Genomic DNA, 18,687 nt, shown 5'->3' with positions numbered 1-18,687 from the left:
GAGCGTTCCACCACTAGATGACACGCGGGTGACGTAAGTGTCACAATAAAACTTTGGTGAGTAAATTAATTATTTATTTTTTAATAGATATTTCAAAATGGAGGGGGGAGGGGGGCGTGAATTTAAAAAAAAACGTATATCTAAAATATTATATTCGGTTTATTGGAAAGAGCATAAAATTTCACATTGACCCTGAAAATATCGTAAAAATAGAATCAATAGAAAAATTTTGATAGATTTTTAAAGTTTAAAAATTGAAAAATACTGAGCTCGTAAAATTCAATTAATTTCATTACTGTTTTTTAAAAAGTAAAAAAATAATATTTCTATTACTTTTTATACAACTTTAATAGTTTATTTTGGAAGTATAATCCATAAAGAAAATAAACAACCCACTTTTAAAAGAGAAATTACGAGTTTTTTATATCTTATTCACAGTTTCGTGTTAGGAGTGTCAAAAATTCCTACAAAAATTCTGATACACCTAGAGCATCACCTACTAGATTTCGAATCCGGTTTTGAACTTTGACAAGGCAGGTTAGTGCGCTATGAGAAAATCCTGCCCTTCATTTATTTTTATGAATCAGATGATTCTATTGCCGGCATTATTTTCTACTAGCGGGGGTACCCGGCGTTGCCCGAGTGTTTGTTTCCGGGACGGGGGGGGGGGGGTAGTTTTAAAAAATGTTATGGTAGGTAAGTAGGAAGGATCAAACCCGGAGTCATGAGTAAAAGTAGGAAAATAAAGTGTGAAAAAAAAAAACATCTGCAACGTTAACAGTTCGGCCACCAAGAAAAGTCCATTCCAGTTGTTTAGGAAAAAAAAAAAAAACGACTACGGTAGGTCGGCGCGAACGTGAAAATATAATGTGAATTGTCCAGCACGCTAACGACTACGCCACAGAGCACTGCAGTTTAGTTTAGTGATTTTAAATAACTTCACATGAAAGAACTACGAAGCCAAACCGGTGTTCTCTTCTCAACTGTTCCTTGTGAACGATCCCCAAACAGTGTTAAGTGGTGGCAGGGGGAGGAGGAATTTATGAGAGAGTAAATATTTTACCACTTCCATTGATCTTAACCGATTTTGGCCGTGACTTCTCAGCAGAAAAAGTATAGAAATCTAAGATTATCGAGGAATTTGAGAAATAATTAGCCTATAACACACCTCAGATATTGTTCTGCCGTTTGTGCATATTATATTTGCATGAAATATCTTGATTTTTAATCCTATTAATGTCAAAATCAGACGGGAAAAAATGAGTTCATTTTATTTATATAGAGATAAATATATCAGCTATGAAAATAACGATAGAGCAGAGACAGGCTTCGCAACATCTCTTTTGTGGGGAAAGAGGTTGCAGACAAGAGAAAAAGGAATCACCTACTAGGTTTCATAGCCAGTTTTGAACTCTATCAAGGCAGGATAGAGTGCTCAGAGGAGCTCCTACCCAGATGTGGTAACAGTACTCTATTCTAGGATGGAGAAAAGGGCATCTTTACAACATGAATCATAGTACCGCGATAAGTATTTAATGTGCATTATCATGCTCTGTAATATATTTCAAAGTTGGTTGGTTGTTTTTGTTTTACGGCATATCAACCCTTTTCGGGTTATTCAATGCCGAATCCAAAGATTTTGAAGAAAAAATTTTTTTTTAATAGAATATATTTGTTGTTTTCACATCGGTTTCTATTTAACCCATAGTTGGGACCCTAACAGGTACTACCACTATGGGTCAGAGTGGACCTGGGAGCAATGATAATTAAAGGGTGGCTCCACACTCCCCAAAGCCCATAAGCTGGGGCCGCTCCACTGGATATAGTTTAAGGTCATATCCAGGACCCCCATTGAGGGACTTTTACCCTCTGCAGGTGGGAGGAGGGGGGGGCAGTCGGCGTATTCTAATGCCCCACCAACAGGGCCTATTTCAAAGTAAAAGCTTCTTCATGAAATGATCATTTCAAATCTCTGAAAATTCGTGTGAACTGGAAAGGTTTTATGGCTGCAGTAAATGTCAACATGGCGGAGAGCAAATGAATAATAAAATAAAATTAAAAATGAATTTTAATTTTTTAAATACTTTCAGTAGAATAGTCAGAAAACAGGTTTGTGATTTGGCCGTTACTTTTAAAATGTGTTACATTTCAAATCTCTCAGACCCACACGTTGTCTGATACTGTCGCAAACGAACAAACAAACAAAAAAAAATAAATAAATAAATAAATAAAAATCCGACTCGGCATTGTTTTTAAATACAAATGAAATGCATTTATTTGTGGTTCTTCCAAAACAACGCATCTCATTATCTTTAAAAAGTTTTTTCGCACACGTGTGTTTGTGCAATGCTGTGCCATTTAACATATGCTTTTTAAAAGTCTCTGCTTCCATCACCTGATGCCGGCCTTAACCAGTGCTTTCTTGCCCTCGATTTTGTCACATCCATCTTCCCCGGCCCTCACTTTGCTTTTCTTGCTCAACCAAGTACTGTCTTTTTCTTTTTCTCTCCTTCCAGTGATGTCAGTGTGTACACACTTGCTTAATTTGCATATGTGCTAAGACAGCTGCTGCTAATATTTTTGCCAATCAGCTATCCCGTGGCTGCTGCTGATTTTCTCACACATGCCCGTATGCACTATGTTATCATAAGTGCGCACCACTTTGTTACATCGAAAACAAACACGTATTTCGTTTGATTATCATTTACGAGACATTAGAGCTCCCCTCTGAGGGGAGGTAGATACAAAATGTTATACCAACAAGACCATAGTACTAAGAATAAAAAGATTTTTGTTAAAAAAAAAAAAGAAAAAAAAGAAAATTAATTACTTTTGACAATTTTAAACATTCTTGGAGTTTATCGTGTGAAGCCGAAAAGTAAGTGACCCTTTCTCCCCATTTCTGATGGTCGTCCGCTTGCTGTCCAAGGTAGAAGTACTTGATACACTGGTAGAACTGCATCTTACACTCCATCCGCTTTTTCCATGCCTAAAAAATTGAAAACAAAATGCTATGAAATCATCTATAATATAAATCTCACCTGTCTGTTTAAATGCATGTATGCTTGTATATCTCACAAAAAACTTTCGACAGAGGCCACGGATTTTCAAGAGATCAGTATCATTTTGAAGCTCGACCCTTTGGACGCCAAATATCAAAAAATTGGCTAAAGACATTAATTCCTTCACCCTCAACTGGCCACTTTTCTACAGGGAGGGGTTGCTTTTTTTGCTGATATTTTCGAAAGTCATTCCTTCTTTTCAATTGACTAGCCCTAATTTACACCTACGTCACTTCCGGTTTGGCGATGGGCGCAACAGCAAAGACGTCACATTTTTTTTTTTTTTCACATTCTTTTCCTCCTTCGCGGTAAGAGTTTTTATGCTTCAAGTTCTTTATACTTTTAAATATTTATTCATGGAGTTTGCTTGGTTAGTTTTGCAACATATCGACCGTTTTCAAGTTATTTAATGTCAAATCTAGTAATTATGGAGAAAAAAAAAACTTTCATGCGTTAAGATGAATGTGTATCTTATTTGATAATTATTTTTTTGTATCATTTGGACTATTATTCTCATCTTGGTTGTTTTTTACACAACGTTTCGGCCGATGTAACCTCAGACTATCTTCAGGTGTATTCACAATGGATGTTATTGATGAATAGTGAAAAAAACATTTTTTTTTTTTGCTTACCCAATAAACATAGCTGTTAGAAATTCAAAATGCAAATAGTGCCAAATCTTTTTCTTTTTTTTTTAATAAATCCGAGCCCATTCCATTTTGTGAAGATGGATGCATATTTTTGAGATGAGGACATAATTATTTTTTGTATTATTTGGACTATTATTCTATGTGTTAAGTTCTTTATATCTTCAAATATTTATTCATAGTGTTTGGTTTGGTTGTTTTGTAGAAGAAAATTGTTTTTGCTTTTGGGCTTTGCATAGCATGATTGAGTTTTACAAAAGGGAAAAAAAAAACAATAACATCAACGATTTGTACAGCCAATATCTTCAAAAAGCCTGAGAGGCTTAATGTATAAATGCTTAGTTTAAAACTCATACCTTATAAAGGCTTGAACCTAAAATTCCCTGGTCGTAACCAATAGCAAAATTCTTTAATGCTAGTTTGTAATACTCGACAATTTCTGCGGCAACTTTGGCTGTGATGGTACTCTTCCGACTGTCACTCATCGATTTCTCCAGAATACATTCTTGGGCCTGGGCCTGAAAAAATAAATTAAATTAAAATAATCAAAGATGCTGGGATGCAAATAGATAATGACCAAAAAAAAAAAAAAAAAAAAAAAAAAAAATCTATATATATATAAAAGCGAAAATGTGTGTGTGTATGTATGTATGTATGTATGTGTGTGTGTTCGCTTTTTGTGTATGTCTACAAAAGACTTTTTTCGCCGTGATTCTCGGTTGGCTCGCTCCTTCTTAAAACTTTTTATATGCTGTCTAAATAATAATATCTACGAATAAGGAACTCTGGTCGCAGCTATCTTTAATTTACCCAACTTTTACAAGCTATTTTCGAGATATTTTTTGATCATAGCGTAACAGGTTGAACAGAAACTTCCTGCGGGGGTATGGGTGGGGAGGAGAACTGCCCTCAGTATTTGTGCGTGTGGGGAGGGCAGCGCACAAGAAACAACCTTTTTCCTAAATAACACCAATCAGTTTCAACTAAGAAAATCAAGATTAATGTAACGTTGCAGTTACAAATAAACAAATGAAAGAAAGAAAGAAAAATCCAGGTCGTCATTTTTTTCTTTTTATTACCGTTATTCTCACATCTCAACACCACAAGTCTCTCGCTGCCACATGTTCATCTAGCCTGGCCACCGTCTCTCCTTCCTCCAAGCACATGCTGGCAACAACCGACTCATTCTAGTCTTTGACTTTACACATCCATTTTCTTTAACCTGCACTTTTTTTCTTTCACCATGTGGTGCATTTTTCTTCTTTCTTCTCGTGCATACTTCCTAATTTGCATATGTGCTTTTTTTTGCTACTGCTGCTGCTAATCTCTTCGCAAGCCAGCCATCCTTCGCTGCTGCTGCTATTTTCCCCATGCGGTCATACGTGCTATGTATAGTACATTAAGACAAAGACAATGTGTGCACATGTAAAAGGGAACGAGACAGGAAGTCATTCTTTAATGAAACAAGAGTAAACTCTTATCAGAACGCACTCTTATGCCTGAGCCTGAAATAAATTAAAATAATCAAAGATGCCAATCTCAAATCGATGTGCACGTTTGAGTGATTTGCGAGAATTTTAAATAGAAAACGTTTGCTCATATCTTAGGAAACATTATTTTGTTAGGTTGATTTGAAAAAAAAACAAAAAAAAACAAATAAAGTTATAAAATATTTTATTAAAGGATTAGTGGGGGGCAGGGGGCACCCGGCCTTACCTAGCTGTAAAATATGAATATATTTTAATTCACATAGATTTTGTATTTATTATCACAAAGCCTATTTTCTATTGAATCTATTATATATAGAAACAATCAATACAGCGGAAATGAAATGTTTACCCGATATAATCAAAGGTAACCTTCAATGTAATATAAATATTGATACTGATATATTAATGAATTCAACCCAACCAAATAAAAAAGCTCAATACAGACACAATAGAAAGTAGAGCTTACTATGAGAAAAAAAAAGAAAAGAATTTAAAACTGTAAATTAAAATTCACAATTAAATTTATTATTCGACAGAATACTCCAAGAGCACTTGAAACTCCGTCCAAATTCCCAAGTTCGACAGAAACATTCCCAAGTTTGATAAGATACACCCGAAGAAGGTTGGAGGTTAGATCGACCGAAACATTGTGAAAATGACACTCAAGGTGAGAACAGTAATCTGAAGAATCCAAATAATATGAAGAATTTGTTTATATTGGATTTCTCTGGCCAAGTCTTTATTTCTCTCTTTTATGGAGTAAGCTGATACACCTATTTCAGGAATAATGGACTTACCCAGAGATAATATTTCAACAATCCTGGAACAGCTCGCAGGAAATGGCTAACCATTCCCAATTCCAACATCAGAAACTACTTGTTGGAACGAGAGTACCGCCAGGTCATCCTTAATTGTTGCGGCCCAGGTCTTCAGCTATACATTGGCACGTTTGTGTTAGCTGATATTGCAATTTCCTATCTATATAAAAGCCAAGTACGTCCAAGGATGGAGTACTGCTGCCACATCTGGGTTGAAGCTTCTAAAAACAGCCTATCCTGCCTTGATAGAGTACAAAATAGACTTTGTGTCCTAGTGGGGGACGCCCTTTTCTCTTCCCTGCAACCTCTCCCACAGAAGAGACGTTGCAAGCCTGTCTTTGTTTTATCATTACTTCCATGGCAAGTGCTCGTCTGAGCTCCAATCTTTCACGATAAACACCCGTCTAGCTGAAACCACTGTCAATAATTTTCCCCACTCTTTATCTGTGCCAAAACCAAAACGTAGATTCCATGAACAAAGCTTCTTTCTTAGAACTGCATGCCTGTGGAACTCTCTTCCGTTTGCCTGTTTCCCACCTGACTACAACTTGGATGTCTTCAAGTCCAACATAAACAAATTCCTGATAAACTGCCCCCTTAAGTAAGGCACTTTATCAAATCTCCAATACTAACGATTACTATGATATTATCTTATTGATTACTGTACACGCAATAACCCTTATCCCCGAGTGACTTCCAGGCCTTGATAAGTGGTGACTACCATGTAAAAAAAAGAAAAAAAAGCCAGGCAGAGAGCAGGGAAGGATGGGGGTTGGGAGAAAGGAATTCTGGAAAATAGCAGTACCTTTTAATGTAATGTGAACAAACATCTTGCCACAAAACTCCCCATTTACAATGCCTTCCATAAACCTGGCCGCTATCATAGCAGCTCCTTATGTTTCAGTGGCAATATATCTTGTTTGATGTAAGACGTAATAAAAATAAGTGAAACACGCATGGTCCCCCGTGAGTGCACGGTGAACAAGGTATAAAAAAAATGACTAAGTTCAGCATTTGGCCCCCCTACCCATTTAGCCCCAAAAGTCCCCAGAGGACGTCAAATCCTGGTGAAAATGAACAAACGGTGCAGTTCTAGGCCTTAACATATGTAAATTTGAGTTCCACACCATGCAAAAAAAGAAATGATTAAGTTCATCATTTGCTCCCTGCTATTTAGCCCCAGAGTCCCCAAGGCCTTAACATATTTAAATTTGAGTTCAGCACCATGCAAAACTGCTAAATAGACATACGCAGAAAATTTTGGATAAATATAGTAAAATAGTTCCAAAGACGAAATGTTTTTATTAGCTCTAAAAGAGCCCCTGGGACACACTCAAGAGTTATCGCGAAGTATAGACAAACAAAATTATATAGAAATCAGTTAGTTACAACTTTTCAGAAAGTTTTATAAAAATCCAAGCATCAATTTTTTTAATAAGTACAAAAGTGTCAATTTTAGCCATTTTAACTCGAAAAGCACCCCTAGGGAGGCAATCGGACTTTTCCCGGAAAATCCGTTCTGTTACTTTTTTTTACTCATATCATGTTTAATGTTTGTGCAAAATTTCAAAAAATTCTAAGGCGTAGTTATTGAGAAAAGTGCAGATGAATGAACAGACACGGGTGAATTTATAAGTCCACCCTCCTTTTGCCAGTGGACCAAAAAAACAAAAAAAAGAAACTTACCAACATCAGATTGACATGGTAGGACATCATTTCACGCGATAAATCCTGGCTATACGCTGTGAAATAATCATGGAGATATTCAAAAGCCCAAGCAGCACACTGAAAATGAGTGCAGGACACCTTCATACCCTAGAAATTAGAAAGAGGAAGAAGTAAATAAAAAAAGAGACAATCTTCTATATATAAAAGCGAAAACGTGTGTGTGTTTGCCACGGATTTTTGCCACATAGGTATCATTTTAACTCTCCAACCTTCGCCCGACAAATATAAAAAAAAATTGGCTAAAAACATTAATTCCTTCACCCTAAACTGGGCCCTTTTCTACAAGGAGGGTGCCGAAAAAATCGTTCCTTCATTTTCTCTCATCCTGCTACTACGACAATGATGTCATGTTTGACCTAGAAAACGTTGACGCTAGTTTCAACCACCTGCAAGTGTTTTTAAAGGTTTAATTTTATCCGTTATTAAGTGTATGTCTCTTTGGCGTAGGGGTAACGTGTCGGGCATTTTTTTTCCGCCTTAGCCTCGATGTTTCGGGTTTGAGCCTGTCTTTCTACCTAAACTTTTTCTTCCTCTTTTTTTTTTTTTTCTTTTTTATTTCTTTTTTTTTTTTTTTCTTTTTTATTTCTTTTTTTTTTTCTTTTTTTTTTTTCTTTTTTTTCTGTTTTTTTTTCTTTGTTTTCTTTTTTTCCTTTTTTTTCTTTTTTTTTCTTTTTTTTTCTTTATTTTCTTTTTTTCCTTTTTTTTCTTTTTTTTTCTTTTTTCCTTTTTTTTCTTTTTTTTCCCTTTTTTTTCTTTTTTTTTCTTTATTTTCTTCTTTTTTTCTTTTTTTTAACGTTTGTTCGCTGTTTTGCTTTGTTTTGGTTTTTCCAATTTTTCTTAACATCATGTTTTTTTTTTTATTAATATTAAAACAGGGTCACCCTCTCCTACATACACACCTCTAAACACCCGGGCAATGCCGGGTACCCCCCCCCCCACTAGTTTATTATATAAAAGGCAGTTGTTTTGTTTTATTTTGCTTCAGTCGAAGTTCTCAGAAATCAAGGGGCCCACATCCTGGGGCTAACACTTGAAGTCTGTGTGTGTGTGTGTGTGTGTCCAGCTAAAACTCAAAAACCATAAAATGGATGCCCATCGATGATACCACTTCCGTCTTTGTAACTCTTCCAACTATTTGTGTAAAGAAAAAAAAAAAAATAGATTTTAATTTTAGAACAACCCTCGAAAAACAATTGTTATTCGAGGTTTTAACATCTTTTTTTTTTTTTTTTTTACATAGGCATCACCACATTATCAAGGCCCAGAGGCCACTCAAGGATAAGGGTTAAAGAGTGTACAGTAGAAATTGGACAATATAGTAATCATTAGTAATGAAAATTTGGTAAATTTGATAACTTATATAGAACGGCTCATCAAGAACTTATTTACGTTAGACTTGAACACAACCATATTGTAGTCAGCCGGAAAGCAGGAAAACGGAAGACAGTTCCACAGGCGTGCAGTTCTAAGAAAGAAGCTTTGTTCATGGAATCTACGTTTAGGTTTAGGCACAGATAAAGAGTGGGGGGAATTATTGATAGTGTTTACAGCTAGACGAGTGTTTCTTGTGAAAGTTTGGCGAGGGGCGACCATAGATTAAAGCTCAGTTGAACACTTTCCATGAAAATAACGATACATCAGAGACAAACTCGCAACATCTCTTCTGTGAGATAGAGGTTGCAAGGAAAAGAAAAGGACATCTCCTACGAGGCTACGAAGTCTATTTTGAACTCTATCAAGGCAGGACAAGTCCTTTCTAGCAGCTCCTGCCCAGATGTGGCAACAGTATTCCATCCTTGGACGTACCTGGCTCTTATATAGATAGAGAATTGCATCAGCAGTGAGATATCTACCGGATCGATAGAAAGATCCCACCATTTTTCCAGCGGCCTTGGCAACAGATTTGATGTACGTGTTCCATTTAAGATCAGGAGTAATGGTCAAGCCCAGAAGCTTGTCAAAACTTGAGGCCTCCTGCAGACAAGAGCCATTCATTTCAATTGATGCCAAATGTGGATTAGAATGTTGATGATGTAAAGAGAGAAGCTTGGTTTTAGATGCATTAAAAGTAACCAGCCACTCCTTTCCCCATTGTACTACGTGCTCAAGATCAGAGGAGAGAGAATTGGAGAGAACTTGGTCGTTTACTGTCTTAGATGTGGTACCATAAATGGTAGTGTCGTCAGCATAAATGTCTACAAATGATGTAAGGATATGATTTGGAAGATCATTAATGTAGATCAGGAAAAGAGTTGGGCCCAGGATGGACCCCTGAGGGACACCGGCATTAATACTGTGAGCTTCTGATTTTTGCCCCTCAACTACTACTCTTATGAACCTATCAGAAAGAAATGATTTAATAATTGAGAAGACGTTTCCAGCTATACCATAGCTAGAGATCTTATGAAGTAAACCTGGCACAAATAAATAAGAACTCGCAGAGAATTCCCTGTGAAAAACAATCAAGACGCGTGTGTGAGGGTTCACACATGTTACCATTAACTCAGGACGGACACATTCGGTGAACTGGGACAAGAGCCCGATCACACTGTTGGAAGGAGCCGGCCCAACTGAACCAGGGTGAATGCCACAACCATGATCATGTTGTGGTCAGCGATGTTGTCAAACGGGGGACCATGTGGTATTGCTATAAAACATATACCTACCTCTGCAGTTGTTCTTGTATCAGCAGCTCCAAGAATAGAATGCAAGGCTCCGATGTTGTACAATATACAAGCTTGCTCAAATTTGATGTCCTTATATGCATAATCTCTCCCCGTATGGACGTCTTCCCTTGAAAACAAAGACAAAAAAACATCTAAATGAATAAAAGCAAAAGTCGGGCCCAGTTCTCAGATAAATGATAAAGCCAATTTTTTAAATTATTTTTTTTGAGTTCAGAGAAACATTTGACACCTTAGCGGTAATTTTTGCTGGCTACAAAACAAATTGAAAGCGTGCTACAGGTCCAAATACCCTATATATCAACTCATACCAGATATATGAAATTTCAACCGTGGACAAAATATCCAGAGAAAAGTTTGGTAGAGACTTTTCGTAGACACACAGACACGGTCACTTTATATTATATATATATAATTTTATGCAATTATGCAGAATGTAGAAACTATGCATAAACAGAATTCAGCATAATAGTGAAAGGATCCTAATCATCTAAGAAACTATAAAAAAAAAAACGAATAAGTAATTAATTAATTAATGCTTGTTTTTCAAAGGAATACGAAAATTAGTATACCTTCCTGTAGTTGCTCACATATGCAAGACTGAGTATATTAAGAAGTTTGTTTTAATAATTTTTAACTAGAAAATAAGCTTTTAATATCAATATCAGAGCGAGAAAAATCTCAACTTTATAGGTATATAGATTTTTGATCACCTGAAATGTCTCCTTGAAACAGCATTGTCACCGTGGTCAAACCCCTGTTTTATCCGGCCATTGTTGTTTCACTGAATTGACCTGGTTTTACTTACACCTGTGTAACCTTTGGCTGAAAATGACCTTTAAACATACTTTTAACTTATCTTTCTTTTTAACAATTGATCAAGTTTTTTCTTTCTTCAGATTTTTATTGAAACGATCTTTTGGAACATTAATTATTTTGTTGATTCTTGCATTTGTTGCCAGGTTATGCTTTTGTCAAAATAATTTCTTGGTGCATACAGCCTAGATATCCAACACATTGGTGGCAATATGCATAATCTTGATAGGGCTATGACTAATGAAACCATGGTAATGGTAGGTAATAGTCAGCTAAGTTACTTCCTAACTTCCGATATGACTGCTACCAGAAGCAGTGACAAGGCAAATCAATTCCCTTTGCTTTTTTTTCTCACATCTATATCTCCCCTGTGCATGTACACTTTTTTTATTATTTTTTTTTTTATTTTTATTTTTATATTTAATAATCATTGAAAAGTTTGTTTTTTTTCGCTTTCATTTTAATTAACAATTATTGAAATTAGTTTTATGTTTTTAAAGAATTTGTGAAAACACATTTTGTGCTCTTTCTTTTTTTGGTAAATTTTCAGATAAGGTCCACCTCCGCAATTTTCTTTTAAATGACGACTTTTAAAGGTTTTCGGACATGCAGAATGCGAAAATCACCTTAAAATTTTGCAGAAATAATTAGTTATCAAGATATAAAAATTTGTATTATGCATTGTATTCTTTGGCGGCCATCTTTGTTACGCGCGTAGATTTGTTTATGGCACGCGCGTAACAAAGATAGCCGCCAAAGAATACAATGCATAATACAACTTTTTATATCTTGATAACTACTTATTTCTGCAAAATTTCAATACGATTTTCGTATTCAGCATAGTAGAAAACTTATAAAAGTCGTCATTTAAAAGAAAATTGCGGAGGTGGACCTAATCTAAAAAAATACCCTATTTTTTAAAGAATTATTGACAGAGCCATGAGACTAACGATGCAAATGTGTGATAGTCATCAGAAAGATTTCTTGTGACGGCAGCGAATTGAACCAATTTTGGGAATATTATGTCTTGGATACTTTTTTTTTATGATGTTTGAAACTTTATTATTTTGATTTCAATAATTTTATTTTTATACTTTCATATTCATAACTATTTATCATATAAATTCAAAAAATATTTATTATATAAATTCATAAATATTATAAATTCAAAAAATATTTATTATATAAATTCATAAATATTATAAATTCAAAAAATATTTATTATATAAATTCATGAATATTTATTATATAAATTCAAAAATATTTATTATATACATTCAAAAATATTTATTATATAAATTCATAAATATTCATTATATAAATTCATAAATATTCATTATATAAATTCATAAATATTCATTATATAAATTCATAAATATTCATTATATAAATTCATAAATATTCATTATATAAATTCAAAAAATATTTATTATATAAATTCATAAATATTTATTATATAAATTCATAAATATTTATTATATAAATTCAAAAGTATTTATCATACGAATTAAAAAATATTTATCATATAAATTCAAAAAATATTTATCATATAAATTCAAAAAATATTTATCATATAAATTCAAAAAATATTTATCATATAAATTCAAAAAATATTTATTATATAAATTCATAAATATTTATTATATAAATTCAAAAGTATTTATCATACGAATTAAAAAATATTTATCATATAAATTCAAAAAATATTTATCATATAAATTCAAAAAATATTTATCATATAAATTCAAAAAATATTTATCATATAAATTCAAAAAATATTTATCATATAAATTCAAAAAATATTTATCATATAAATTCAAAAAATATTTATCATATAAATTCATGAATATTTATTATATAAATTCATGAATATTTATTATATAAATTCATGAATATTTATTATATAAATTCATACATATTTATTATATTAATTCATAAATATTTATTATATAAATTCAAAAAATATTTATTATATAAATTCAAAAATATTTATTATATAAATTCATAAATATTTATTATATAAATTCATAAATATTTATTATATAAATTCATAAATATTTATTATATAAATTCAAAAAATATTTATTATATAAATTCAAAAAATATTTATTATATAAATTCAAAATATATTTATTATATAAATTCAAAAATATTTATTATATAAATTCAAAAAATATTTATTATATAAATTCAAAAAATATTTATTATATAAATTCAAAAAATTTTTATTATATAAATTCATAAATATTTATTATATAAATTCATAAATATTTATTATATAAATTCAAAACGAAAAATTTTTTTAAATTTTATTTATTCCATTTTCAGCCCAAACAAGGTACAGTGCCACTGATGTAGGGGGCTACTATTGGGGACATAAGTTGCAGGGATATTATGAAGGGAGTTGAGCAGTGAGATATCTATTTACATTACACTTGAACTTCTGCATGTCAGTACAGTTGGGAAAGTAGAATCCCGGAAGGGAGTTCCAAAGTCTAGCAGTTCTGAGGAAGAAACTATTGTAGAAGACTTTCTCACACGTAGGAATCTCTACTGTGTAGAGGTGAGATTTTGCTGCTTGTCGGGTATCTCGGGGGTATTTACGTTAAAAGGGTACAAGGGCTTGTAATTTGTCGGAGCATCCACCATTAAAATACTTGTAGAACCGGCAGAAGGATGCAACATTACGCCGATGGGACAGAGGTTGAAGCTTAGATGACAGTTCAGGGCTTATCACGTTGGCGACTCTCTTCTGAACCCTGTCCAGGAGCGAGAGACTAGTAACAGATGCACCAGCCCAAATGTGACAACAGTACTCCATACATGAGTGAATGGTGGCCTTGTAGAGATACAGGATACTTTCAGGTGTAAGTAGCTTTCTAGCACGGTAGAGGGAGGCCACCTTCTTTGCAGAATTTTGTCTGTATAATTTTATTTGTTATTGTATATTTTTCAATAATGTCCTTTTCTTATATTTCATTGCAATAAATCGCTACGCAATAGAAATACTGAAGAACAATAAAAGTGAAAGAACCGATTTGCCTTGTCACTGCTTCTGATACCAGACATACCGAAAGTTAGAAAGTACGTTGACTATAACCACGACCACCAAAATATAGAAGGCTTGTTAACTGAAAAATGCCTGCAGGCAATGTAGGTAAGATTTGTCAAGCTGTCACTATCAATACAGTGATATTTTTTACATGTTTTAAATCTTTTTAAAAATGCCCTTATATGAGGGCATTATCAAAAAGATTTAAAACGTTTAAAACATGTGCTATTATAATAATTATCTAAATGGAGAATTGTTCTTTCTCTTTAGAAGAAAATACATGGACGTTCGGTACCACAGCCATATTTTCTATACCTATTAGCATGAACATGTGGTTGAACATAGGAAACTTTAGGTACCCTTTACCTACAAGTCGATTTGGCATCGACATTACGCTGTCATGTTCACTGGCCTCCTTCTCTCTCGGTAGCCGTGCTATAACATTGGTGGCAGTATACATAATCAAGAGGACTTACCACGTGAAAGGAATAGCATTCTCATCATCTTGGCCCAATTTAAATCTGCTTTGTAAGAACTGTAGCTGAGCATAGTATTTCTTTAGCGTACTGCAGCCTGTGAAATCACGCGGTACACGAATAGCGGTCTGAAATATAAAAAAAAAAACAAAAAAAAACATAAGAGTCTGTCTTGGCTCTATCATTATTTTCATGGCAAGTGCTTATTTAAGCTCCAATCTATGGACCCCTCCCCCCGCCAAACTTTCACAAAAAAACACTTGACTAGCTACAACAACTATCAACAATTTCCCTCACTCTCTATTTGTGCTGAAATTTAAATGCAGGTTCCATGATCAAAGCTTCTTTCCTAGAACTGCCTGCCTGTGGAACACTGTTCCACTGGTATGCTTTCCCAATGATTACAATAATGGTAGCCTTCAAATCCAATTTAAACAAGTTCTTGTTGAGCCGTCCCCATAAATAATCAAATTTTCCCCAATTTATACCATTAACGATTACTACACTACCATTTTACATTCATTAACCCTTATCCTCGAGTGTCGTTTGGGCCTTGATAAGTGGGAGTGCATGGAGTGCATGTCACAAGTTGAGGAAGATATGGTCATCCACTCTCTCAGAAAAGTTGAAAGTAAGACTCTTTGTTGCCACAGTAGAAACAGTCCTTCTCTATGGTGCTGAGGCATGGACTTTTACAAATGCGCTGAAGAAGAGTTACACACGGATGCTCAGGATGGGCCTCAATACATCATGGAGGACCCACACAGCAAACCAACAGCTTTATGGTGACCTACCACCAGTATCACTGAAGGTACCGCAGAGAAAGATGAGAGTAGCCGATCACTGCATGAGACACAGCGAAGAGGAAGCCAGGAATCTGGTTCCCTGAATAGCAACAGATGGATATCCAAATTGTGGTAGAAGAAGAATGAGCTACATTGACAACCTGCTACAGGACACAGGATTGGAAAGTGTTCGGGACCTGCAAACTGTCATGCGAGAGAACTGAAGAAGTCATATAGATTCGATGGTAAAGACAACGGAGATGAGACGAGAGATGAGATGTATATAATTTTTACCTGTAAATATTTATTTCGCTATGATAACATTCTTTCTGATATTTTATTTTTATAAATATTAATAACGATCATAATGATCATCAACCAGCATATCTTTCGGCATTGCCCAGGACAACTCGACAAATATTTGTTAACATTGGACTTGAAAACTATTATATATTAGGGATCCTATGTTGGTGGCGATTAAGTTAACTAGTGTGAATTTTGACAAGGGTCACACTGAGTGGATGTTATAAACCAGATCTGTTGAACGATACATGTCTAATAATGTTGGAAACCTATAATCAAGTCGAATATTTGTCCAGGTGTTTCACTCATCGATGTCTGTCCATGTGTCACTCATTTTATTAAGTTAGAAAAAAAAACAGAATCGTTCCCAGGGTTGAAAGAAAGATGGATGACGGAATGTTGAGGCAGGGAGCGACAGGCCAAACGGTTGACAAAACAGGTGTCGAATGATAGTATACGACGTCACATTTATTAAATTAGAAAGTTAAGTTTAAGAAGTAAATACTATAATATTATTCTCTCGTTCCTGAGTAAATTTTCTCCAAATAAAACGATTTATGAAACTCTCACCGAATGTTTCTTTGTGTCTTACTTCATGAAAAGGATTTTATTCATTTCAACAGTGTGGGTACAAGAAGGAAGATGGTGTACTGGGGTTTGTAGCCTTTTGGCGCTACTTTCTGCATCATCTCCTGTCTTCCAGCATCAGGTTTCTGTAGTCCTTTCTTATCTCTGCTCAGTAATCTGCTAGTTGCTCTCAACTGTCCAGATTAATACCTATCAGTTTCAAGTTGTGTTTGCATATGTCCTTGTAGCAGAGAGCCGTACAGTTTCTGTGGCACTGCCCTGCTGCCATATAAGATGCTGTCAGGGATATGGCTGTTATCCATCCAGTGGACATGATCAAGCTAGCGGAACCTGCACTGCCAGAAGAGTAAATTAACTAAGAAAACATTAGTTTCTCTCTTTCCAAGAGTTAATTCTCTCCAAAATAAAATCATAAAGAAAACACAGCAGACGTTTCCTTGTGTCTTTCTTCAAGAAAACATTTTTATTCATCTTAGTTAAAAATGACAAGGTGATCGACGGCCACTCATAAAAAGCAGCGAAGTGAATAAAACAATCTGCATAAACACATGTACAGGGTGTTTCTTTTTCGAAGCGATGAAATTTAAATTAACAGATGGGTAACAAAAGGGGCAACAATTCAAACAAAGTCGAACGATGGTGAAGGACGTCACGTTTTATGTGAGAGATAACTAAGGTTTTTGATCAGTTTTCTACAGGAAGTTTGGTTTGGTTGTTTTTGTTTTACGGCATATCAACCCTTTTCCGGTTATTTAATGCCGAATCCAAGGATTCTGAAGAAAATTTTTTTAATAGAATATATTTGTTGTTTTCAAGTCGGTTTCTATTCAACCCATAGTTGGGACTCTAACAGGTATTACCACTCCGAGTCAGAGTGGACCTGGGAGCAATGGTAATTAAAGGGTGGCTCCACACTCCCCAAAGACCGCAAGCTGGGGCCTCACCACTGGATATAGTTTAAGGTCATATCCAGGACCTCTACAGGAAGTAAACAAGACATGGCCAAATTGATAAGTTCAGCTTAGTGTTACTTTGATGTATTGGGACTGTCCGTCTGCATCACGCATTTCTTAAGTTAGAAAATAAGTTTAAGTAAATAATTATTTAGTCTCTCTCTTTCTCCTGAGTGTTGCATATTAGCATATCCGGAGTATTGCCAAATTATCTGAGCCAGAAGATTATTATTATCGTGTAGATTGAATTAGATTTGTTTTAAAGAGAAAAATGCAATTCAAGGACAAATATGGTTAAATGACCTTTTAGGAATTTAACTTGATTAGATTCTATAAACAATAACAAGAAGGAATTTTAGATAAATAAAAACATATTCATATTATTTGGATTCATCGGACTACTGTTCTCATCTTGAGTGTGAAACTGAAAATGAGAACAGTAGTCCAATGAATCCAAATAATATGAATAACCAATCCTCATCTCAAAAATTCAGAAATGTCAAAAACAAAAACGTTTTAATAGAAAAGAATATTAGAACATAAACAAAATATGTGACACAGGTAAATCATTCAATTTCTGTCTTTAGTAATTTAATGACATAATGAAATAGTTTGGAAATATATACGTAATGAATGGATGATGAGATCACGGTAACTCATGAAACATGGTGACGGTGAAGTGAATAAAATGACCCCTGTATATATAACGTGTTTTTTAGGATGCAATGAACTTTAAATTCACAACTCTATTTTGTTTATTTACAGATTTGGAAACTAAAACAACCCCAAAACAGAGCGCTTTCGACAAGCTTTACCAAAAAATTTTTTAAATTGATATCAAGAAAAAAAAAACATTTACAATTTTTTTTTTTTTTTTTTTTTTTTTTTTTTTTTACATGGGTGTCACCGTTTATCAAGGCCCAGAGGCTACTCGAGGATAAGGGTTAATAGGTATACATTAGTCATTGTGATTTTAGCATAGTAAACAGTGGGAATTTTGTAACTTGGATTACATAGGGGGACGGTTCAATTAGAACTTGTTCACATTGGACTTTTTTTTTTTTACATAGGCATCAACACATTATCAAGGCCCAGAGGCCACTCAAGGATAAGGGTTAACGAGTGTACAGTAGAAATTGGACAATATAGTAATCATTAGTAATGAAAATTCGGTAAATTTGATAACTTATATGGAACGGCTCATCAAGAACTTATTTACATTAGACTTGAAGACAACCATATTGTAGTCAGCCGGAAAGCAGGAAAACGGAAGACAATTCCACAG

The 18,687-nt window shown here is 34.2% G+C and overlaps 1 protein-coding gene across 3 annotated transcripts in view; it reads right to left on the bottom strand.

Moving 5' to 3' along the window:
- Nucleotides 1–18,687, bottom strand: part of LOC145268667 (tyrosine-protein phosphatase non-receptor type 23-like) — a 144,856-nt gene that overhangs the window by 106,614 nt on the left and 19,555 nt on the right. For all 3 annotated transcript variants that reach the window (XM_080124154.1, XM_080124155.1, XM_080124156.1), the window contains exons 3-7: nt 14,774–14,901; nt 10,412–10,538; nt 7,704–7,832; nt 4,066–4,227; nt 2,831–2,989 (exon numbers count right to left, since the gene is read on the bottom strand). In XM_080124154.1, coding sequence (XP_079980280.1) covers nt 2,831–2,989; nt 4,066–4,227; nt 7,704–7,832; nt 10,412–10,538; nt 14,774–14,901 — 705 coding nt within the window. The remainder of the gene's footprint in view (nt 1–2,830; nt 2,990–4,065; nt 4,228–7,703; nt 7,833–10,411; nt 10,539–14,773; nt 14,902–18,687) is intronic.

The sequence above is a fragment of the Euprymna scolopes genome, chromosome 44 (assembly GCF_053919585.1).
Source record: "Euprymna scolopes isolate OS-2025 chromosome 44, ASM5391958v1, whole genome shotgun sequence".
NCBI lineage: Eukaryota > Metazoa > Mollusca > Cephalopoda > Sepiida > Sepiolidae > Euprymna > Euprymna scolopes.
Note: the sequence above shows the minus strand (reverse complement) of the source record. Positions and strands in the feature narration are given on the sequence as shown.